Raw genomic sequence first — 24,935 nt, 5'->3', positions numbered from 1 at the left:
ATGATTGTTATTTCAGGGCAAACCTGTTGGAGTGTTTACCAAATAGATTATTCTTTGGATTTGGTAGTAATATTTTTATTAATTTTTTGTTTTGTTTATTGAACAAAGCAAATACTGAACCATACCGAAACCGTGACCCTTAAACCGTGATACAAACCGAACCATGAGAAATTTGAACCGTTACACCCCTAATCCCTAACACGTAGTCTATCCCTAACCTACCCAAAACCTTAAATTCAGTTCCAGAAAATGTGAATCTCATAAGAGTTTTGCAGAACAAAATGTTGAAATTAAGTACATTGTATCAAATGTTTAGTTGTTACATACAGTAAGTAAATAAAAGTTAAAGATACCTAATCTAAAAGTGGGGCTCGGGGGCCTGGGTAGCTCAGCGAGTAAAGACACTGACTACCACCCCTGGAGTCGCAAGTTCGAATGACTCCAGCCAGGTCTCCTAAGCAAACAAATTGGCCCGGTTGCTAGGGAGGGTAGAGTCACATGGGGTAACCTCCTCGTGGTCGCTATGATATGGTTCTCGCTCTCGGTTGGGGGGCGTGGTGAGTTGTGTGTAGATGCGCTCAACAAGCCACGTGAAAGATGCGCGGATTGACCGTCTCAGACACGGAGGCAACTTAGATTTGTCCTCCGCCACCCGGAGTGAGGCGAGTCCCTACGCCACAAGGAGGACTTAGAGCGCATTGGGAATTCCAAATTGGGGAGAAAATGGGAGAATTTTTTTTTTTTTTTTTTTTTTTTTTAAATAAAAGTGGGGCTGGCATCATTGTGCTATACCTTCCCAAAGTCTCCAACAGTCTGTGTCTGACAAATAATAAATCCACAATAAATAGCTCATCAGGATGGAACACATTTGTCCAGACAAATGTGCATACTGTTTACATGTTTTTCGCCTCTGTCTTTAAACCATAAATAATGTAGGTTTGTTTATTTGCTTATCCATTTTTTTATTTATTTATTTTTTTTTTATTAAAACTGGCAGTTATTAAAACATGACCGATTTGGCTCAGTCCATTCATTATTGAACTTGTCTGCTTAATAAGCATGAATGTTATAGTAATCCCACATGCTATGTCGAACAACACGCCATAAATAATGTAATTAAATTCAATAAACACGCCTGTTCCGGTAAGCCAGAGGCTTAGCGCTAACAACTGTTGAGTTAATGGCCAAAAGCTCAGGAGCTCTATGCTCTAGATTATACAGTGCACTGATTAGTTTTCTGCACATACATCCTGGTTGTATCCTCTGAGATTTAACGGCCCAGGCAGAATATGCAAAATTACTTGTACATTTGCATAAGGTGATTTTTCCAACGGTAAAGAGGGTGTAGCTTAAACCAAACAATCATTGCCAACTTATTCAGTGACTTTGAATTGTAGCTTTACTCCAGGCTTCCTAATGCAAATATACTTGAAAAACCTACAATATATACCACTTTAAATTCCTTAACTTTATACTACTGTGCCTTTCATTTACTAAAGTACGAAGAAAACAGTATAAGGAAACAACATTGATTGACATGATGAATAGCCTAGTACTTTAAAAAATACTTTTGTTCTGGGAACACTGAATGGAAGTGTGTGAAAGAGATTCAAATTGATTTACCCCTATTATGCTCAGGCCTTTGAGGTAGTCCATCCTGGGCTGGGCCTGTGGCACACATCCTGCTACAACCACCTTCTTATCCTGCTCTTGTGCCTTCCTGAAAAAAAAGGTAAATTAGATATATCGACAGCAGGGCTGCACAATTAATTATATTTTAAACACAATTACATTTTCTGCCTCTCACGGTTAATCTGTGTTAAGGCGGCGTCTCACTAGCCGATTTTTCCAATGATCTTCAGGTGTTAGCTTCATTAACAATCACCGGCCAGGCAGAGGGAGACAGAGAGTGCATTAACGTCTCTCAGCGGGAGGTGTTAATCACTTGACTGTCGGGACTCTCTGCTGATTTAATGGTTTCAAAGACTGAAAAACACATCCAGTTGTTTGAAAAAATCATTGTCACTGAGGCAGGGTCTTGTGTTCTCGTCAAGTCACCAATAAGCTGCTTCTTTTACTAAAGAAAGGACTAGATGTCAAGCTGATGCAAATGTTTTCACCGCACTCAGATTCTGTCACCAAGCTTTTTTCTTGCACTAAAATGAGCCACAACAGTCTGTTTTTATTGGATGCATTCCTTTACTCACTGAAAGCTGCATATGGACATGCGTTCTACGACAAGCCTTGATTGGATAAATAAACAATCACGCACTTTCACAGGGAAAAGTTACCCCATCTTCATGATCATTAATTTTGTATTGCGGCAGAAAAGACACAGGAATAGAGGTTAAGCGTCCCCGAAGCGGCAGTGAGCCTATTTTTGCCGCGCGGCTCACGCTGAGCTCAGCGGCTCTGAGTGCAGTACAACACTAAAATAATCAGGAGATTATAGAAAAGATACAAAAGCTAATCAAAATTATTCAAACCAAACCTATAGTACAAAACAATTTATATGTCTACATGCAAGTAAATTCAATAAATTAACTTAATAAAGAAATGAATTAACAAACTGCCAGACCTTTTGCCATTCTGTGTATAGAGGTGTACGGTATAGACACAACATTAACCAATCACAACCAAGTGTGCTGATAAAGATGAAGTGCACGTGACTGCCCGCTGTTGTCCTTGAAGCAGCAATGAAGCAGCAATAACCTCAGCTTATTATTACCTTAATGAAAAAAAAATTGTGTAGGACCCCATAGATAACTATTTTTTCGCAGAGGCTCTGTTGTTTCTCGTGGAAGAGACGCGGCCAATGTGAACGTCCAACACGACCGCCCCGCTCAAGCATGTGTGAACCGGTGTAAATATGTAAAACCTTTTACATTTAAGCTTTATATTTGTTTACAGCTTTAGATTATATAAACATATTATAGTCTACATTTATATAACATTATGTATAAATATGCAACCTTACAAGTTTATACTTTTGAATTATTTTAGTTCATGGCGTATTAATATGTTTCATGTATGTTAGTTCATTTTCTACTAAATGACACGTTTGTTGCCTTGCTCTTTGCACGATGTGACAATAAATGCATGAAAGGAAAGGATGCAATTTATTTTTGCTATGCGTTCTCAATAGGAATTGTCTTAAACAACCGAACATGGCAAATGCTGCTGACTCTTGGAATAATATTGAAAAATGCCTGTGTATTCAAAAGCTTCAGGTTGATTGGCTGTGACAATGGGGCGTGACAGTGAAGCATTGAGAAAAGTTAAAAGGCAATCGTTAAGTGTGACAGGCTCACTGACTAGGGGTGCAAGATCAGCGAAAACTAGGGATGTGCTGAATGACTAATTTCACTGACATTTAACAGAAATTTTGAAGTCGACTAGTCTAGAAAGAAACCAACCTTTAGAAAAAAAATCCGAAGATAAATTCCACTGAAAAGGGGCAATTTTATCTTCGATGTGCTCGCCTTGTATTATGATCATTGTACATTAAATGTAGAACATTACACGCATTCACTGAATCAACGTTAGCGAATATTTAACAGGCATATTTATTGAAAACAATTAAATGAATAGTGCAGGACCAATAGAGCAACCCAGCCTGTAAAAGTTACTTAGCATATTAAAATAGTCAGGACATTTTTGAAAATAATTAACAGGTAGACTAAGCCAAATCTACGAGAGAGAAAAAAATGCACTGAAAAGTTGCACGTATTTCACGACGTGCAGTCGTGCATTAGCCATTGATCTAATAAGACAGTTGTTTGGTAGAGAACATTAACCAACGATGTAAATAAAAAATAAAATAGCCATAGGATTAAAAAAAAGGCCTGTGATGTAGCCTAAAATAAACCTTATGTATTCTAAACATGCAACATGCACACAGAATAAAAAATAGTTTAACCCGTTAAGCAGTCGGCACCTTGTTGAAAATAAACAGTCAATTTCTAGGCTACTTACTCAAAAGCATACATTTTTGGATGAGCAAAATTAACACGTCGACATGGTAAGGTGAAAGACGGGACTTGACTCACCTGAGGCAGCTATCCTGCGCTTGAACAAGCCTGCACAGCGGGAAAATAAGGTACAAGCATGCACATATGTAAAGAAGATTCAAATGAGGGGGCCTGGGTAGCTCAGTGGTAAAAGACACTGGCTACCACCTCTGGAGTTCGCTAGTTGCTAGTTCGAATCCCAGGGCATGCTGAGTGACTCCAGCCAGGTCTCCTAAGCAACCAAATTGGCCCGGTTGCATGGGAGGGTAGAGTCACATGGGGTAACCTCCTCGTGGCTGCTATAATGTGGTTCGTTCTCAGTGGGGAGCGTGGTGAGTTGAGTGTGGATGCCGCGGTGGATGGCGTGATGCCTCCACACACGCTATGTCTCCGTGGCAATGCACTCAACAAGCCACGTGATAAGATGCACGGACTGACGGTCTCAGACGCGGAGGCAACTGAGATACGTCCTCTGCCACCCGGATTGAGGTGAGTCACTATGCCACCACGAGGACTTAAAAGCACATTGGGAATTGGGCATTCCAAATTGGGTGAAAAAGGGGAAAAGTCTCCCCCCCATGTTTTATGGAGAAAACATCCATAAAGAATTTCAAACGTTTGGAAATTCGATTCCTGCATCACCACCAAAGTGATTTCATAACTACTTTGCTGAGTTTGCTTGTCTAGCGAGAGGACATTTTCCTGCTCACGCCACGAGTGAGAGAGGGAAGCACACGCAGCCTGAGGTGAAATTAAACTTTGTATCTGCTCCAGATATTCTCTTTTTAAAATAATATTTGTATTATTAATTCTATTTAAAATATGTAACATTAATATGACAGTAAATTTAAGTGAAGCCTCTGTAAAAATATTAAGTCAAACGTAAATGTGTAAAAACTATGATCAGTTTAAAAGGGGGAAATATTAAGTGTCGACTAGCAGCATCAGAACCGATTAGTCTACTAGTCTCGCACATCCCTAGTGAAAACAGTCACTAAGTGTGACACCCCCCACCCAAATCGAGTTGTTTCGAGTCTGCTAGTGTGGCTCTTCGTGGTGGTATTTTTACATAGAGCAGCCTCTATGATTCCAGTTATTTTCACCTCAAATCTGTGGGAGTCGACATGAACTACATATGAACTGCATCCTTGTAAACAATGAAATGGGTTGGTACACAAAAAAAAAATAAAAATAAAAATAAAAAAACTTCTCTAACAAAAAGCATATCACATAACTGAGTGATGCCAACAGTAAGTTCAATCAGAAGAACATGCCACACTTCAAGCTAAAGACAGTGATCCTGAGAAAAGTGTGTCTCAACTGGATCACACACTGTACAGACAGTGAGAAGCAGTGAGCTCATGGGATGTGACAGTGCTGATGTGCCTCTGAGAAGTGCCAGGAGAGTGAAAAGATGCTCAGCTGGAGAGAGAGTGAGACTGTCTCCTCTCGCAAACACTCTGAAGAAACAGAAAAACAAATGCTTTAGGCAGAAGTCTCCGAAAACAGACATAAAACAAAACTAAAATCTTTTTTTGATGAAAGTGTAAGTTGAATGTGCCTCATACAAGAAAGGACTGACTAAGCACAATGCTGAAGACCAAAATAAATTAGCTTGTTTCCTTTTTCCACAACAGTGTTGTTTCAAACCCTCTCATCTACTACAGAGATATTTTAGACATTAATATTTCATAGTAAACGTCAAAACGCTGGAAGGAAAGCACAGTTTTTTGGACTTCAATGGTGTGAAGAGAGTCAAAGACATTCAAAAAAAGACAGTAGTACCTGAACAGAAATGGCCAGCATCACAAAATACACAGGGTTTAAAATTAACACCTGCCAACCGCAGGTAAAAATCAGCAGTGGCGGGTAACTCCATCACTTGTACTAGACACTTTGTATGGGGGGATGGGGGGGGGGGGGGGGTGATGTCTGCATAGAACTTTCTATGAATGTCGAGGAACTCGGAGCCGCAGCCAAAGCAAATTAAATGGTAATTATGCCTCTCATAACTTACACATGCATTTGTGCGGGGCGAATGAAGCGTGCTCATCAGCGTGCTCCAGAGATTACACATTTGAATTCTACAGAGAACATTCTAATATAAAGCGCTATATGGAGGAAGTCAAGCCTCTCAAACTGCTAGAAAGCCACTACATTATAAACATTAACCTAATGACAATATTGTGGAGCCACCCATGGTCTTCCCTGTGGTTATGGCCTTATCATTACAAATGCCACTGTTAAACAATGCTAGAACAATGGTAAATTTAATGAAGGGCTTAAAACTTCCATGAATTATGGACAAATTATTGACCTGTACTATCCTACTCCTGTTCTGACTGTTCTTGTTTGCCATCAGACATTCTAAAGGTGAATTTAAATCATTAGGCTTGTGTCCTGCTAAACTAAAATCATTCTTGTTTAAATAAAATGTCCAAACAAATGCATGCAGTTACAGTCTCCATTTACCTTTATCACTTTTTGCAAGGCGGGGGATTTTGACTGGTGAAATGTTGAGCGGCTAGTAACCTTGGAAACTACTAGCCACAGTGGCTGATCATTTCAAACCCTGAATTTACAGTATACCCATAAAAATAGAAACCTCATTAACACGTCTTTAAAGAGAATTTTGTCACAGTGTGACATTTCATATTTAAATAGTTTGGTCAGAACATATCGAAGGACATACGCATTTATATATTTATTTATTTATTTATTTTTATTTCCAATAGTCTTTATTTTACATCATAGTCATAAACTGTAAGAATTTGCTATTTGCTAGTCGACTGAATATGGCATTAGGAGGAGGGACTGGAGACTGGGAAGTGAACAGTCCCTTAAACATTAGCCCTCATTTACATAAGGTTCATCTGGTTTGGCCAAGTTTATTCATGCCAACTGTGCCTGTTTGGGAAGTCAAGATGGAGGGCAGGGTTCTGCAGTATGCCTTCTTCCACGGCTCGGCTTTAATTGCAAAAGAGCAATTGCCCATTGACCTCAACCTTTAAGAGAAGCCACACAAAAGGTCAAGAGCCTAGAGGACTAATCCTGTTTACTATGCACGTGAAACTACCATGACTCGTTACAAGACTGGAGGAATTCGCTTCCTTTTTCTCAGACTAAGCTTCAACAGAATTTTGTTATTTTGTGGCAGAGGGAGAACCCCCCACCCCGACTTCACCCATGTGCTGCCCCATTATTGGTCTTTGCTACAAACTATTCATCATAATACTGTTTTTTTTTTATTTTTATTAAATTAATGAATATGTAACTTTAACTAGACCTACAATTGTTATGCTCAGTAATTATACAGATTTCATATGTGGTCCACAGAGGGTTCAGTACAGTAAACAATGCATAGTAACAGTTCCCAGTTCATTTCAAAGCAGACATGAAAGAATGTTATGATGACTTGCAGTCCAAAATGTGAGACAGTTGTCAAGTTGTTGGAGGAAAAGAAAAAAAGAAAAAACTTTTCTTCTGAATTTTCTGTTATTGGCTAAATGTTGCCCAGTTGGAACAGGTCCACAGAAATGCACTGATTTAATATTATATTTTGTAATATTTCGGGTTCAACCCCAATTAAGCTTACTCCAGAGAATTTGTGGCATGAAGTTGATTAGCACAAGAAACTATTTTGACTTATGTCGTCATGGCAACAAAGACAAAACAAATTTAGTAAGCAATTTAAAATCACACTAGTCATGATAGGAAATCTGTACTTTTATTATGGAATTTATGTACGCATCAGGTAGCATGATTTTTTGTAAAAACATTTTAGAATCAAATCACTAAATTAACGCATTAAATCAACAGCCATAGTTAACACACATATTGTTTACGTCTTGTGGCTATACTTTTGAAACGGTGAGTATTTTAACACTTACAGAATGGACCTATTTGCTTCCATTGTAAGTGCCTCATTGTTACCCAGAACTGTGTATTTATTTAAAGAAAATGAGGGACGATACATTTTTGTGGTAATCAACAATATGCCACAAATGCTGTCAATTGGGATAAACTTGTATCGAACTCAATTTTCATTTAATAACCGTAGAATTGTAAATCGCAAACATTTTCAGCCTAACATATTTCAATATATGCATGAATTAAAAATAAGAGGAAGTATAAATATACACTGGTGGCCAAAAGTTTGGAATAATGTACAGATTTTGTTGTTTAGGAAGGAAATTGGTACTTTAATTCACCAAAGTGGCATGCAGCTGATCACAAAGTATAGTCAGGACTAGGGCTGCAACAACTAATCGATAAAATCGATAATTATCGATAATGGAAATCATCGACAACTAATTTAATTATCGATTAGTTGGATATTTACAGTAAGCACGGAGAAGCCCTGTCAGTGACGTCACTTCACAGCCCAGTGAAAAATGTGTTGCATGATAAAACTCGTTTGAAAAACAACGGAGACAAGTTGTAGCAGTAAAACAGGACCCAAGATGTCCAGCGCACGAGAGCACTTTATAAACACTACAAAGATGATCATAATAATCATACAGTTTAATGTGGAGCGGATGCTGCATCACGTGCATTTACAGAGTGATTGTGCTGTTTGATGCGCTTGAGAGTTGTTTCTCTCCAGCACATGACTTACATTTTACTGCTATTGTCTATGTTTTATAATGTAAACATGTTATGAATTCAAAATCAGCAGTGTACTTACCACGAGCAAGTCTCTGTTAAACTCAACGAGAAAGCGAGCGCACGCATCCGCGTCAATCAAACCGATGGCAATGGAGAAAGGGAGCGCAATCATTTTGATTAAACTGTCCAACATCATACCACGATTTCAGTTTCAATGTAATCAATTGTGCAGCTTTCATGGATATCAGACTGAAGTCTCAGCAGTCAAGGTGTGCCGGTTTTTACAGTGTTTTCTCTTGCTCATGTAACCGCATGTAATACAGTGAGCACCGGGATGAGTCTTTTCAGTGCGAGAGTGAATTTGCACAGGGTTTACAGATGATTGTACTTTATTAAACTGTATAATGCTGAATATAATGTATAATAATGCTAAGGGTCCTGATATTTGAAAGTCCTCCTGATAATGCCACATCATGTAATGTCAGATTTCACTTGTAAATTTATACTATGGCAAACATTATTTTACTGGATAAACACACAATTTTTTTGAAAAGAATAGTTTAGAAACATGTAATCAGTGAAAATACTATTTTAAAAACTATAACATTAAAATACTTAAATGTATATAATCAGTGACAGTTTACAAGCATACTGTATGTATCTAACATACTTATGTATTTTTCAGAATTATTAACATTTCTGTTCTCGTGTCACTTTTGTCCCACTCCATCCCCTATAGATCATTTTACTCTTTAATGAAGAGCATATTTTTAAGTTTTACAAGCAAAGCAACTGTTTCGCATATGTCCTGAAAGTAATAATAATAATAAATGTAAACAACTTTTTATGATTCAGGCTTTGTTCAAAGTTTTGTGAGTAAAGAATTGTTAATTCGGTAATGTAATGTAAATCAAACCAAATCCTTATGCCCTTTATCATTTCAGTTTTTTGAAAAATAATATTTTAATAAAATACTGGAAATAAAATTATTTTTATCTGATTAATCGTAGAAATAATTGAAGATTAATCGATTATCAAAATAATCATTAGTTGCAGCCCTAGTCAGGACATTACTGATGTAAAAAAAAAAAAAAAAAAACAGCACCATCACTATTTGAAAAGTCATTTTTGATCAAATCTAGACAGGCCCCATTTCCAGCAGCCATCACTCCAACACCTTATCCTTGAGTAATCATGATAAATTGCTAATTTGGTTCTAGAAAATCACTTGCCATTATATCAAACACAGTTGAAAGCTATTTGGTTCGTTAAATGAAGCTTAACATTGTCTTTGTGTTTTTGAGTTGCCACAGTATGCAATAGACTGGCATGTCTTAAGGTCAATATTAGGTCAGAAATGGCAAAAAAAGAAACAGCTTTCTCTAGAAACTCATCAATCAATCACTGTTTTGAGGAATGAAGGCTATACAATGCTTGAAATTGCCCAAAAAATGAAGATTTCATACAAAGGTGTACACTACAGTCTTCAAAGAAAAAGGACAACTGGCTCTAACAAGGACAGAAAGAGATGTGGAAGGTCAGATGTACAACTAAACAAGAGGACAAGTACATCAGAGTCTCTAGTTTGAGAAATAGACGCCTCACATGTCCTCAGCTGACAGTTTCATTGAATTCTACCCGCTCAACACCAGTTTCATGTACAACAGTAAAGAGAAGACTCAGGGGTGCAGGCCTTATGGGAAGAATTGCAAAGAAAAAGCCACTTTTGAAACAGAAAAACTAAAAGAAAAGGTTAGAGTGGACAAAGAAACACAGACATTGGACAACAGATAATTGGAAAAGAGTGTTATGGATCTTAAACCCATTGAGCTTTTGTGGGATCAGCTAGACTGTAAGGTGCGTGAGAAGTCTCAGACAAGACAGCCACATCTATGGCAAGTGCTACAGGAAGTGTAGGGTGAAATGTCACCTGAGTATCTGGACAAACTGACAGATAGAATGCCAAAGATCTGCAAAGCTGTCATTGCTGCACGTGGAGGATTTTTGATGAGAACTCTTTGAAGTAGTTTAAGAAGTTCTGATTTTTTTTTCCAAATTGTAATAGTAATTTTTCACGTTATTAATGTCCAGACTATACATCGTGATCAGTTGAATGCCAGTTTGGTGAATAAAAGTACCAATTTATTTCCATAAGAGCAAAATCTTATGGCCGCCAGTGTACCCAAATTAAGAGCCTAATTCCTTTTTCAAATAGTTGTTTACTTGTTCTGTCCCTTGCGCCTGTAAGTTATTACAGCAACCAGAACTCTTCTCTCTCATCTGTGGGAGTCAACTTGAACTACAGATGAACTCTGTCCTCATAATAACTGCAAAAATGGGTTAGTACAGCTCAAAAACTTTAAGCAAGCAACAAACTAAACCATCTTACAGCAAACACTACAAACGAATGCCTAAAAGAGAGTTTCACAAGCTGAAAAACCTTTTGAACAACATATACACCATATAAATATAAATTGCAATTTTTAAAGACATGCGGGTAGACATAAAATACTTTCGAGAAGTTGATGTGCCCCACAGTGTGACATTCTATACTCTAAAACGATTTTAAATAACATTGTCTTTTTTTATTTATTTTTTATCATTGCACATGCTGTCTTTGACAAAATTGAATATTTTTTTTTTCTTATAAAAATGCTTTTTTTCAAATTGCAGGACTTTTTTAAATGAACTAGTCAAGACAAAAGGTGAATAAAAACTGTGACAGTCAAATAATCTATAATACACACTTTCCCTTTTACATTCATATATAAACGTTACACATAAAACTTTAACTCTGATACATTTTGATACAATATAAAGTAACATTAACCTTGTTTTTTTTTTATCAGACACAATCTATGGACTATTCTGACAACTCCAGCCTAGATTTAAAAGAACACAAAGGGTTTTCCAGAATATATGGAATGTCAAAGATGATCCATAGGAATGCACTCTCTTCGCCATAACATTGAGCTTGCCTTATTCATAGAGACAAATTGTCTGGATGAGTGATTTCCAATACAGTGAGTTGCAGAGAAGCACTTGTGCCACGATCAGACAAGACCACATACATCATGTTCCATACAATCGCAACAGAATCGCCACAGCCACTGTGATTAACCCACATGGAGAGCAGTGTCCTCAGGCTGTGTGTATATGAATGCTTAAGATTGTGTGCATTGCAAACGACCAAGGCACATGTGTGTGCACCCATGTATGCTGCAGTCTTAACTACTTGACATGTCAGTTTCTCTCACAAGTAGATCTGTAGTGATGTGCCAAGCGCTGGAGTCCTGCAGAATTGAACAGGGTTCAGGGAATCTCCACCTGATCTCTCTAGACATCTGCTCCAGTAGGAGTCCGCTTACGTTCACAGTAAATCTAGAGCTTGTTTACGGCAGCGACCCCATCGCTTGCCCAGACTTGCCGCGACAGGCCCGTCCCCTCAGGTGTTACAGCAACAGCTCAGATGATGGCAGCTGATTCACCGTGTCACTGCGGCCAAGGCCGAAGCGCATTAGGTCTTGGTGTGCCAAGAAGCTTGTGTGCTCAGCAGGCAAGGCTAGTCTTGTAATAATGCTGCTAGGCGCAGTAAGCCATCGTTATGGGAACGGGTGCAAGTGTCCATGGGGATGAAATAAACTGGCTTCTCCACTTGTTCAAGAGTCTATAAAACATAAAATGTAGCCATACCCAAGGCCTCTCCATGGTGAGGAACTACTTTGATATATAAATTATGCATATTTGCTGTTCCATTACAAGCTCAATGACTAATGCCTCGAGACAAAGCAATAGCATCTGGATAGACAAAATAGTCTGGCTGGTGTTGTTGAAGAACTGCAGATATGGAGGATTTCAAGAATGTCACTGCTCTTGTTCAGCTTTTCCACGTCAGATAAACAAAACTGATTAAAACTGAAGAATCACAACCCATTTTATACCATAATGTGATGCATTTCTGAGTGAAACAGGGTATTTAACTATTAAAAAAAAGGCAAGTATTCGAGTAAATGAGTACTCATTCTACACCAGCTACTCGAGTATTAAAATCACTACTCAAACATCACAATTTAATTTACTTTTCCATATTTGCGTAACATGAGCAGCGTTGAATTACATTGCATTTCCATCAGAATCTCCCTCCAAATCTTGCAGTTACATCTGAATCCACTGGGGGGATGCTGTTATTTTGTGTCATTGAGGAGTTGGATCAGAGATGAAGATAACGGGTGTGCTTCTAAAGCAAAGCCGTATGTGTCATTAACATCTGTATGAGTAATCGGGTACTCATTTTTTGTGGGTTAGAGTTATTGACTACAAAATTACTCTAAAATGCCCATACCTATGTGGGACATTTTTTTTCAACTGAACTTGAAAAGATTGTGAAAAGTGGGTGTAAATAACAGCATGCAGAAAATTTCAGAGGACAACTCCCCCACTGCTGGCATCCATTGGACGTGAACTTGACGAGAAGAAGTCAAAAGTACTGCTGCTGAAATCAGTATGTGTTTACAGAAATTTGAACCAGTGCCCCTAGTGTTTGAAGCTGGAAGTGTTTGTTGACCAGTTACCGGGTGAAATTTCCACAGAGTGGTGCCAAAAGCAAGTTGTGTTTTTTGTTATAAAAGAAATAAAATAAAAAAGGAATGTATATTTTATTAACCTTACCCCCTAACCCAGACTCCAACCCTAAATCTAAAGTGATTAAAAATGAATAAATAAATAAATAAAAATGGAAAAAAGCAACCTCCGGATCACATAGTTTAAAAATTTGATTACTTCCTTGTTTCAAGTGGACCAGAACCTGTGGCTGTTTCTTAATGTGCATCCTTGTGGACTTGTTCAACATTTATGTTTAATTTTTTTTTTAATTTTATTTATTTTTTATATGAGGTGGTTAAATATACATAATCGCAGCACATCACAAAACTCTCATGGATACATTCTATGTACTCCTGTCTATCCAAGTTTGTTGTTTCAAGGTAGCTGGGCAAGCCCGGTCTTTACGAGAATGTCAATTCTTAGCATTGAGAAAGAGCCTGTGATTTGATTCTTCATTTTAAGTGAACATGATTACATCCTGGTTTCCACAGGACCAGAACCAACGTCTCGGAGAGAACATGATTACATTTTGGTTCCATAGAAACCAGAAAGTATGTCTCGGAGTGAACGTGATAACTTCACGGTTTCTATGGGACCAGAACCCGTGTTTTAAGAGTGAACGTGATTACTTACTGATCTCCACTGGACCAGAACCTTTGTCTTTGAGATTGCTCGCACAACACGCTATCAGAAGCTGCACAGGGAAAGGTGAACATGGCCAAAAATGTTATCACAATATACATTCACATTTGCATATTGCACTCTTACCCCACCCCACCCCACCCCACCCAAGGCAGCTAACCTTAGCAACTTCATACAGTCTGAGAAAGACTAACTGTTTGCCTTTTTAGCGACACACACCTGATCGTCTAGATACAGAACACCGGCTGAATATTACTTACCGAAAACTACTCAACTGCTTATCAATATCATGTTTTTTTTTTTTAAATCATGATAAAAATAGAGATAATTTTATCACCCAGCCCAAGGTGAACATGTTTCAATTGACACAAAAATGTCTGAAGGGACATACCGCTTGTCAGTAATTTGGCAGAATGGGGTCAATTTCAGGGTATATGATCATTCTGAGGCAGCGTATAAATTTCCAATGTGATCATGTTGATTTCAGAAGAGGAGCAAGCCATTATGTTTCAATAAAACACTACCAGTTTTTCCTTTGGAATAATGTCCACAATCCATAAAGATATAAGAATAAAAAAGTACATAGTCAACATGAAATCAAAATTGACCATAAGTGCAAACTCACATACAGTAAAATTAAAGTCATTACTTATAACGAATACTAAAAATTGAACTTTAATATGATGTAGTGCAATGAAAGAATCCTCATAACATTTAAGCAGGCACTTGACTTCAGCACAAGTACAAATGAAAGAGCAAGTGAAAAAAATGTGCGTGTGTGTGTGTGTGTGTGTGTGTGTGTGTGTGTTCATGTGAAATTATTGAACAGCAGCTGCCTGAAGAGAGAAAGCTGTTCCTTTGATGACAGAAGGCCTGTGTACCAGTCTGTAATGCAAATGAATTATGCAAAACTGACAGAGGCTGAAAAACAGCTCTTATATTTCTGTCAGGTAAAACACAAAAAGCACTGACATGAAGTATTTACAAATGATGCACACTGCTGCCGATCTTTCAGCAACTTTGTCAAAAAGTTTGTCCCATTCTATTTCCACTTAGAACAGCAAGATCTCTCACTGAGTGTCCTTGACAAAGACACAGAATCGTTTTTGGAACTACTTGTTCCATAAGGGAAATGTACTAGGCGCTCCTGGACAGGCAGGGTCGCACATTTGGACCAATGAGTCATTGATCAAGCTGTCAAAATACTTAAGTGTGAGATGGCCATATTACTCTTTCCTCTTGAAAAGGATTTGGTACGTCCTGAAATACACTAATGTCAATGTCAAATTGCTCTGCTAGGATTCCAATAAGCTAAATTGCTACTGAAATTTCAACTGGCAAAGCCAATAGTCCACAGGCACTTTGTAACATTAACTACTAACAAGAACAAACCAAAAGTCTGGCAGCATCACCTCTCCTTAACAGAGTTTGAAATCTTATCAGCTGGGTCTTTGTCCAGACAAAAACAGCAGAGCACACTGCCAACATTAAGATGATTGTTGTGTGGGTGTGATAGCCATCTCTGGGTTCCTGTATTGTGTGTAAACAGAAAATTATGTCCCTACTGTGGTGTAAAACAAGGTAGGGCAAGTTGCTGAGGCCCAACACTTTTATCATGCACAAGTTTAACTTCACCTGAACTCACATGGTTGTTTGTCTTGGTTACCACATGGTGCTTTCTATGGGAACAGACAGTTAATATTTTTTTTTTTTTTTTTTTTTTTAATGTATTTTATGGATTGGACATAAGCAGGGCAAGGTCTAATTGGGATGGCTTAACTATGATGGTCGGAAATAAGAACGTAGTAAAGACTGGAGGCACAAGCTTCATTCGCCATAAGCTGCAGTGTGTATAGATGACAGAGTAGCCTGACCTTTGAATGGATAAATGGAACCTTACTGCAAAGCTGGACAAATGCAGACTACAAGTCGGAAATATAGTAATTACAAGGTCTGAGCACATCGATGACCAAGCAGTTTTTTTGTTGTTTTTTTTTTTTTTTGGTGGTTCTTAACCAGGGGGCCTCAAGAAACTTCCAAAGGGGCCGCAATATGACTCAAAACTGTTTAAAATAAGTTATATTAAAACAATCAAACTTGTTAAAAACAAAATGCAAAAAACACTCCTAGTTTCCAGGTGGGGAGACTTCACATATTGTCTTGGATAAAGGGGGGCCATGGAGTCAAAAAATTTGAGAACCACAGGTCTAGTTGATACCCGAGTTGTGATGTTGGAAGAGGCAAGTCACCACGAAAGATGATGAAAAGCAATGGTTTTGCAGAATTATTTCAACTTCAGTGCTTTATATCAATAATATTTATTTGTTATTTATGACAGATCTTATAGTCAACTAATGTAAAGCTAATGACACATTCCCAGATGCACTTGAGGGCAGCATACATGTAGTGCAAGTGGAAAAGGTCTAGGCACACTCAATTGGAGTCCATTTATGATCGTATAGCAGGGGTTCTTATACTTTCTTGGCCCAGGACCAAAATGTGAGATTGTGTGTTAACCAGGTACCCACAATTACAATACCGTGCAATATGCTATATCCGTTAATTCATTCATTCATTCTTTGACTAAAACAATGCTGATATAGATCTAACTGTAGTCATTTATATGCTTTCAAAGACCAACTAAAATTAAAAATATCAACATGCATACAAACATTCTCTCAAAATGTAAAAAAAGAAATAAATTCTTACTAACTGACTGCTGAAGAACTGCTTTTTGTGTTGTTCTGAAAGAATTTTTGCTGCTTCCTTTCGAGATGCGGGTGCTGCTTGAGCAGATGTTGTCTTATTTTGCTATTAAGTGTGACTCATTATTTTGAACTTATGCACATAACACACTGTGGGCACTCATCGCTCTTTCTGATACTTCATATAAAATCGAGACAAACAAATCCCATCAAGGAATTTGTCATTTTTCTGTCTGGCTAGTGTACACATTAACTGCTGTGTACTGAAAATGTCAAGCTGAATGACCCGTTGGCTGCCATCAACTCAGCACCTGACAGCATCTTCGCCTTGCTTGATATCATGATGAGAGTGAGTGTGCCTATCAAATAATATTGAGAATTGATATCATCATAAGAACAGACCCGGGCAGCTCAACAGTGCGGAAGAGTGTACAGAACAAAGCGCAACTGCTCTTAGCAATTTCAGTTACTCTTTATAAGGAAATAATAGCACATTTATCAAACTTGCAACCCAACATGTTTAGCTATACGACCCAATTTGAGTCATGGCCCATAGTTTAATAAACCCTGTAGTAAAGCCATCAAGCTTGTAGCTTCTCAATAAATCACAGTAGTGGTAAGCACTTCAGCATTGGTGGGCTGGATTCTCAATCAGGCCAACTTAATTGCATTAAGATAAGTTGAAATTTTTTTGACAAGATTCCCAACTCAATTTCCTATCACCTCACATAATTCAGATAAACAAGCAGGACACACTCTGATTTCCTTTGAATCATAAATCCATCTTAAGGCAAATGTTCTGTCCTCTGGTCATCCATGGCCTTGGGTGAAGCTCAATCGAAAGAAGAGACGCTCAATAATACAGAGGCTTGCTAAAAATCCAACTCCTCTCATAAATGGCAGCTTTTATTCTGCAAGTGACCACGGTAATAATGAAAACCTGAGCACTGGGCAGCCTTGTAAAACATCAACTGGACAGGCACAGCTGCCTCGGGAGCATGACAAATCTCTGGCTTTGAGCCTTCATGGCTCCAAGAGCACAATAAGCTGCCTCAAGAAGAGCTTCCATGACAAGGAGTTGAGATAAGATGAGAGCGCAGACAGCATCAGAGGCATATCTTCTTTACGTCTGAAGGAATGACAAACCGATTGAAGACTAGTGTGGGTGAGATGACTGGAGCTTCTGAAGTAAACCTGCACACATCCAAACGGATCATATTTCTGACCAGATCAAAAAGGAAAACTATTGAAAAGGAGAAAAGTTTGCACTTTTTTTCCTGGTGGATTTCTTCTCAGCAGCTAGAATCAGATAGCTTTTCTCCCTGTGTTTGAAGAGAGGCAATTCCTCTCACATACTAATGGTTTCTGTCTGCAGCCTCTCAGTCAGATACCGCTCATTGTCTTGTCGACACGGCCTGTGGGAACGGAGTGGTTCTCTCTGAGCAGAAATCAAATCTCTGCTGTTGCCTTCCATTACATACCAGTTCATTCAATTCTTCACTCGTCAAATCCTTTAGTCAGGGAGATTTACGATGTCGTTTCAATCCATGAGAGAGATTCAAATTGGCACAGTTTACCTAGAACAATTGATCAAGGTTGTATATTGATCAAGGCTTTTCCTTTCATGTAGCGAATGCAACAAAGGAAATGGTGGTAAATGTTAAGGAAGCTTGCATGGTTGTTTTTGCCAGTCTAAACATCATTCTCTGTGGAGCAGAAATAAAACTGGAGATAATGTTGGATCTAATTCGACATGATGTAGCAGGCTGCATATTCTGATGTCCTAAGTGCAGTTTCGCCCCAGGCCTCCAGTGGGCTTATTCCAATGACAGGAAAGCTAAAACCGCCAAGTCCTCTCCAGTCAGCAGGAATGCAATACTACATGATATCAGGGTAATGATGCATACCAAGATGTCTGGTAACACAATAGCCTCTACTCTGTGGAGCAAATCCATAAATATCTAAGCTCCAAGTGAATGTGCTCTATTTCCATACCAATTCAGGTCAAATGTCTCGGTCTGCATGAGTTTATGCATTACTAAAGTCTTCTATTTCCATTCTTCCCACAGTCAATGGCAATTAATATTTTTAGAAGAATATTTCAGCTCTGTAGGTCCACACAATGCAAGTAAATGGTGGCCAGAACTCTGAAGGTCCAAATATTACATAAAGGCATCATAAAAAGTAATCCATATGACTCCAGTGGTTTAATCAATGTCTTCTGAATCGATACAACCAGTTTCAGGTGAGAACAGATCAACATATAACTGCTTTTTCACTATAAATATTGACAGCAGACTTCTTGGCGATTGTGATTTCAAGCTCAATTACACTTGTGATATTTGGACCTTCAGAGTTCAGGCCACCATTCACTTGTATTGTGAGGACCATCAGAGCTGAAATATTCTTCTAAAAATCTTAATTTGAGTTCTGCAGAAGAAAGGATGTCAAACACATCTGGGATGACATGATGGTGAGTAAACGATAAGAGAATTTTCATATTTGTGTGAACTATCCCCTGAAAGATCAAAGACATGACCTTGTCATTCCTTTTTGGATGGGTTGACATTGCTGACATAAATTTAATTTACTACAAAGAGTTAACTGACTCTTCTTGGAACAACATTTGTGGAGGTTAAGGCTGCCATATGTACAATAAAAAAAGTAATATAAATTTTATCACCTTAACCGCGGAGTAGTCATGCATGACTGCATTAATTATCCCACAAAAAAAATATATGAGAGGTTTAATCCTTATAAATGCAATATCACCCACTGACAATTGGCAATGTCACTGGGTTTGAAAACCAACTCTTCATATTCAAAGTAACTTCATTGAGGGTTTAAATTGTGAGTCACTTCAAATATTTACCAAGTCAAACTTTAGCATTAGAGTGACAGACCTGCCTAACATTGGTTAACCCTAATTGAAACACAACTTAAACTAAAAAATAAAATCTGAGCAATGCAGACATTTTTTCTCATCATCAGAGGCAGCATAAAGCCTTTGAATTATTCACCATTTTTCAAGCCATATCAATAAGACGATTACAGCTGACAGTTTATTTCCTGTAGAAGGTATTTTATAATGAATTACTAGGTTATGATGAATGTAGGGGACATCAGCCATACATCATTCAATACAGTATGTACATATAACACATTAGCTCTTACTATATAGCAAACCCTGACCTTCAGAAGCACGAAAAAGTGGTTCAGGCTTGGTGGTTTTGTGGATTTGATGTGCGTGGATGTGTCCTTTAGCTCTGCTGCTGTTTGAACAGCAAAGTAGGAACAGGTGTCTAGTGACAACTCCAGCCCAAGAATAGGTGTTCCACAACTAGGACCTCTATATAATTAAGGATCATTATGCACCTTAAAGCTCCATTTTGCAACATCAGGAGTCTAAATGTCCTTTTTTAGAGGCCGATGGGAAGAAAATAATAAGGCTCAACTACTATGGTCATCAGATTATAGTAAATTGGGGCATAATGTTTCTGTTTGATAGAACTGGATGTTCAAACTAGTAACCATGTGGTGCTATTACCTGTGGCATTACCGTAATTTGAAATGCAATAGACCATTGATCAATCGCCTAAAATAAATGTAGAATGCAGGTCTGAAGATGAATAGAAACCTTGATCATAGTTGAATTCCAATTTGCATACTTTAAGTGTAAAAAAAGTACATCCAGCACTGCCTGTGTTAAAGTATGTATGTTTTAGCATGAAATAAGTCAGTGTTGGGACACACTACACCACCATACGTAAAAAGGTGTCTTGATCACACATCAGTGAACCTTGAGAAATTCCTCTCTCTAGCATAGTGCAAAGGGGTGAGGGTAGTATAAGCTCATACAGAATTCACAGAGGAATACTACCAAAATCCATTGGAAATAGTATGCCATTGGAGCATTTATAGGCGCTTTTTCACCACTGGGTCGAACTGAGAATATCGGGCTGAAAACAGTTTCCAATCATACCGTACTGTGCCATGCTCAAGTGGAAATGCTACTGGAACCGATATTCACTTTTTTTTTTTTTTTAAGAACCATTCTGCCCAATGGTGGAAATGTGCTTCATGACACACAACTGTCAATGTACTATGATTTGGGAGGCACAAATTCAAATTTGGCATTCTATATGGAGTAAACAAATAGGATGCCACTAACATCTCAGTAGAAAACTACTTGGCCCTCTGCAAGTTACATGGGGTTATTAGTGCTGAGAGTTAGGCACATTTCTTATGCCTCAGTAAACAGCATTAGCATTCAGCATTTTGTTGCAAGTCTGTAGATGGGGGCCGGTGGGCGCAACCCTGCCCCGGCTGCAGTCTTACAGCAAGGCAGATTGTGTCCTGCGGCGCATTAGCACAAGTGCGAACAGCTCTTCATCATTGAGAGCCAGAGACCCACTGAGCCAGAAACACCTGGCAGCCCTGGCCCAGCTGTTTGTGTGCTGGCTTGGACTCAGTTCAGCATTTGATTGGGTTAGAGATATCCTCTCTGATTCCGCCCGTTCGACCTTGTGTTGTTGCTATCAGTAAAGCCCAGGGGGCTGGAGCTCATGGCCCGCACACACAAGATGGGATACACTGATTTCACTTACCTTTCTGGCTGGACTCATCGGAAAAACAGACTGATTGCTGGGGTTATAAGTGTGTGTAGGTGTGTGAATACTGCAAGACCTCACATGCTCACTGTGGATCTGAGCCTCTGTCATGTTTTTTGAGACAAACCCTGAAGATGTTTGTGGTTGATATGTGGATGGCAATATTCATCATAGTGCAGCTGGTCAGTAAACAGCCAGTCAAATACATTGGTCACTTTGTTGGCCATTGGGAGCACTTCTGTTTCACCAGATTCAAGATGTGTACACCATGCCTATAAAAAGTACAAGGACCACAAGTATTGATGCAATATTGTGAGGAAAAAGAATTCTGATATATTGATATATGATTTTCACATCCCTAATGCCTACGCTGAAAAGACTCCATCCCAGCAAGTCAGAACCTACGAAGAAGGTTTATGGAAAGCTTGAGAAGTTGGGCAATGTTTAATTTGGGCTCTAAAGCTTAGTGGTGTTGAATTTCTCAGCAAAATGATTGTTTGCAGTATCAAAAATATACACATATGCAATACATCAAACTTGCAATACATCAAACTTTAAGCTATGGTTTCTTTTCTACCTCCATCAGGTTTTGCTATTTGCTACCTAGCAATAACAGTGAGACAGCTACAGAATTTGTAATGTTGCTTTTACATACATCATGTGGTCTCAGATATCCTCCATTCGACAATCCTGCCACATACCATGCAATATTGCGATATATTTAATCAATTAATATATAATGGCTCTTCACAAAATACCTAATATAACACAAATGACAAGCTTAAAATTTGCCACTGGAATGGCAGACTAACAAAACAATTTTTCCCAAGAACATTAGCACAACAAGTTTGGCCGTTACTGGAAATTCTGCATTCCAGTCAACTTCAGTAAAAATAATATGACTTCAAACGTTGTGGATGTAAATAATATAAACTGATACTAACGGTCATATTATTGATACAGTTTTGTGAAGATCTATTGATATATTCGGCATCCTACAGTTTATTACGCTACTTTACAATATTAAACTCTGATTGGTCAATCGCAGCTTTCTATATTTAAATAATTTGAGTAATGGCTGCTAATTTGTATAATTGACCAGTTTCCACAGCAACCAATTTCCAACATTCCTTGTATATGACTTGTGTCATCTCTCCCTTTTCACTTAGTAAAATAATCTAAACTAAAATCCATATTTCATGTCCATTCATTAATTTATTTGGCAAGTAGCCATAGAATAAGTGGGTTAATGTACAGTCAGCCAGTGATAATCAAAAAATGAACCCATTCAGGGTAATACAAGCCCTGATCACTCTTTTGGTGTTTATTTTGCAATAATGACCATATGACTGTACAATATCCTTTATATTTCTACAGCAGTGGTTCTTAACTGGCTTTGCTTAAGGACTCATATTTGACATTGGACGTCAAGTGGTGACCTAACAGAGCACCAAAATTGTTTACTGTAAAAAAGCAATCATTTATTAATATTACTATGAACTTCATTGGCCCAACAACATCCAAATTACTGACGCCACAAACAAAATATATGGGAAACATTTTCTCTCCCTTTTAAAAGTTGATGAGGCTATTTATTTTTTCTAAAAACGCATTTTTTATTTTATTTTATTACTTGTGTCATTGTGTGTGTGTGTGTGTGTATGTTTTAGAAAAGACTGTGACTCTTTTTAAGGGTTGACCCCCACACATTTTATACTGTATTTCATTACTGCATTAGCATTTCTCATAGTGTCCTTTACAATTCGTCATCCAAACACTAAAGACATCTGTGACTGATGCAGCTGTTACTCGCAAATCCAAACTAAAGCTCCTGCATCAGGAATCTTTATGTAAATCTAGCTTCAGTGACATAAGCAGGCCATGCTATGTTGAGTCACACATACATCACCACAGCCCAGAGTTTATGACAGGCAGGCTGGATTTCTCATCCGTTTAAGTCACACCAGAGTAGCCAAAGTGGACGCATTTAGGCGTAGGACTGTGGCACGCAAGGGTACGTGTTTCAGACACAGCTTGTACTCTGTATTTGTGTTGGCTGACTGAGATTAGGGTCGGCACCTCTGGCAGCAGCGCCCCGTCCGTGGAGAAAGCCGAGACCACGCGCCGCCATCTGTGATTGATGATCTGGGTTGTACAAGAGCTGTTCTGTGTGCACTGACTGAGAACAGAGATCAAGTCCGAACATTATTGAAACTACTGCAGGGGGAAATGGGAATCTACAATCCCTTTTCGTATGATCATATTTATAAGGTTCTGAAAAAAATATTCTGTTAAAACTGTGCTTAAACCCATCAAATTAAAGTCAAAGTGCTGATATAAAATCTGATCCCATGTCAATGATTGCTTTACAAATTTTGATTATCAGAAAATGATCCAAATTCAGTAAATCCTATCAAATGTGTAAGGGTTTTTAATGTACCAAACAAAAAATTCAATGACATTTAATTTGTATAGCACTTTATACATTTTGTTCCAAAGCAGCTTTACAATGAATGGTGCCTTAAAACGTGAACAACCCAAAAGTCAAAGTGATATCTCTATGACAGGTGGCTGGAGGCTGGGGTGTTGAGAGAGAAAAAAAGTGCCTGGCGATGTTAGTCTGTTAAGGCATCTTTCTGTGCCGCCTATGAAGTGTAGCTGCATCTGAAGTGGTATTTAGTTGTATTTACACAGACCACTTAAAGCTGCTAAGAGCAGGTGTAAATGCATATATGAAACAAATAAAAATATAAGGTTATACATTTATATATGAAACTAAATTATGAAATATGTGCTCTGTCATGACAACAAAGTTTAATGCTGCTCTGATGTTGCATTTCATTCACACAGAACCAAAGCAGCATCAGATCTGCCTTTGATACCAGAGGCGGAAGTGGGTCAAAGCAGGCATCATTTAGTCTGGCTTTTATACACCATTGCGTCTTTACACAATTTTCAACAGGCACAGGTCATGTCATGTCCTATGTACTCTATGCAAAAGCTCAACAAAAATATATACATTAAGAAAGCCTAAACAGATTTGAGATGCATCAGTTAAGCAGTGTACTGAATACTTTTCATGAGGACAAGAGAGAATGAATCTCTAGATCAATGAGTGAATCCAACAAAACCTGTCAAACATATTCTGGTCATTTTTTACCACAAAACTGAAAGAAAAAAAAAAAGAACGAAAAGAAAGAAAAAGAATCAATTATATCATTGCATTAAGAAAATTAAGACTTTAGGACCATTCAGATTTTTGCATTGACATTTTCATGACAATTAAGCTAATTTCCATAATTCCAAATTACCATAATGCATCTGAACTCCATATCAACAGTTTATTTCAATTTTATCATCAAAACGGTGTACAAATAAATGAAATCATTAACACTATTTAAATGAAAAAAATTTTAAAAAAATGTAACGTAATATTGTATTATTTTGTTTTATTTTTTTATCAAATGAACTGCTTATATACAGAAATTCAAAGCACAATCCAAAATACAACATGAGTTATATTTTGTCTAATAAAGTGCTGCATAAGAGCATCACAGATGCTAGATATTGCTTAAGTATAATACAATACTACTGATTTATTAGTAGTAGTATTAGTAGTAGTAGTAGTAGTATTAGTAGCAGTAGCAGTAGTAGTATAGTATTAGTATTATTAGTAGCAGTAGTAGTAGAAGTAGTAGTAGTATTAGTAGTAGTAGTAGTAGTAGTAGTATTAGAAGTACAGTGGATATGGCATAACT

At 37.9% G+C, this 24,935-nt stretch overlaps 1 protein-coding gene across 1 annotated transcript in view; it reads right to left on the bottom strand.

Annotated features, from left to right (window-relative positions):
• The window catches only part of LOC127452731 (threonylcarbamoyladenosine tRNA methylthiotransferase-like), a 560,218-nt gene that overhangs the window by 358,561 nt on the left and 176,722 nt on the right, over positions 1-24,935 (bottom strand). Inside the window, exon 5 of the mRNA XM_051718387.1 lies at positions 1,624-1,720. Coding sequence (XP_051574347.1) covers positions 1,624-1,720 — 97 coding nt within the window. The remainder of the gene's footprint in view (positions 1-1,623; positions 1,721-24,935) is intronic.

Source organism: Myxocyprinus asiaticus, chromosome 15 (genome assembly GCF_019703515.2).
Source record: "Myxocyprinus asiaticus isolate MX2 ecotype Aquarium Trade chromosome 15, UBuf_Myxa_2, whole genome shotgun sequence".
Lineage (NCBI taxonomy): Eukaryota > Metazoa > Chordata > Actinopteri > Cypriniformes > Catostomidae > Myxocyprinus > Myxocyprinus asiaticus.
Note: the sequence above shows the minus strand (reverse complement) of the source record. Positions and strands in the feature narration are given on the sequence as shown.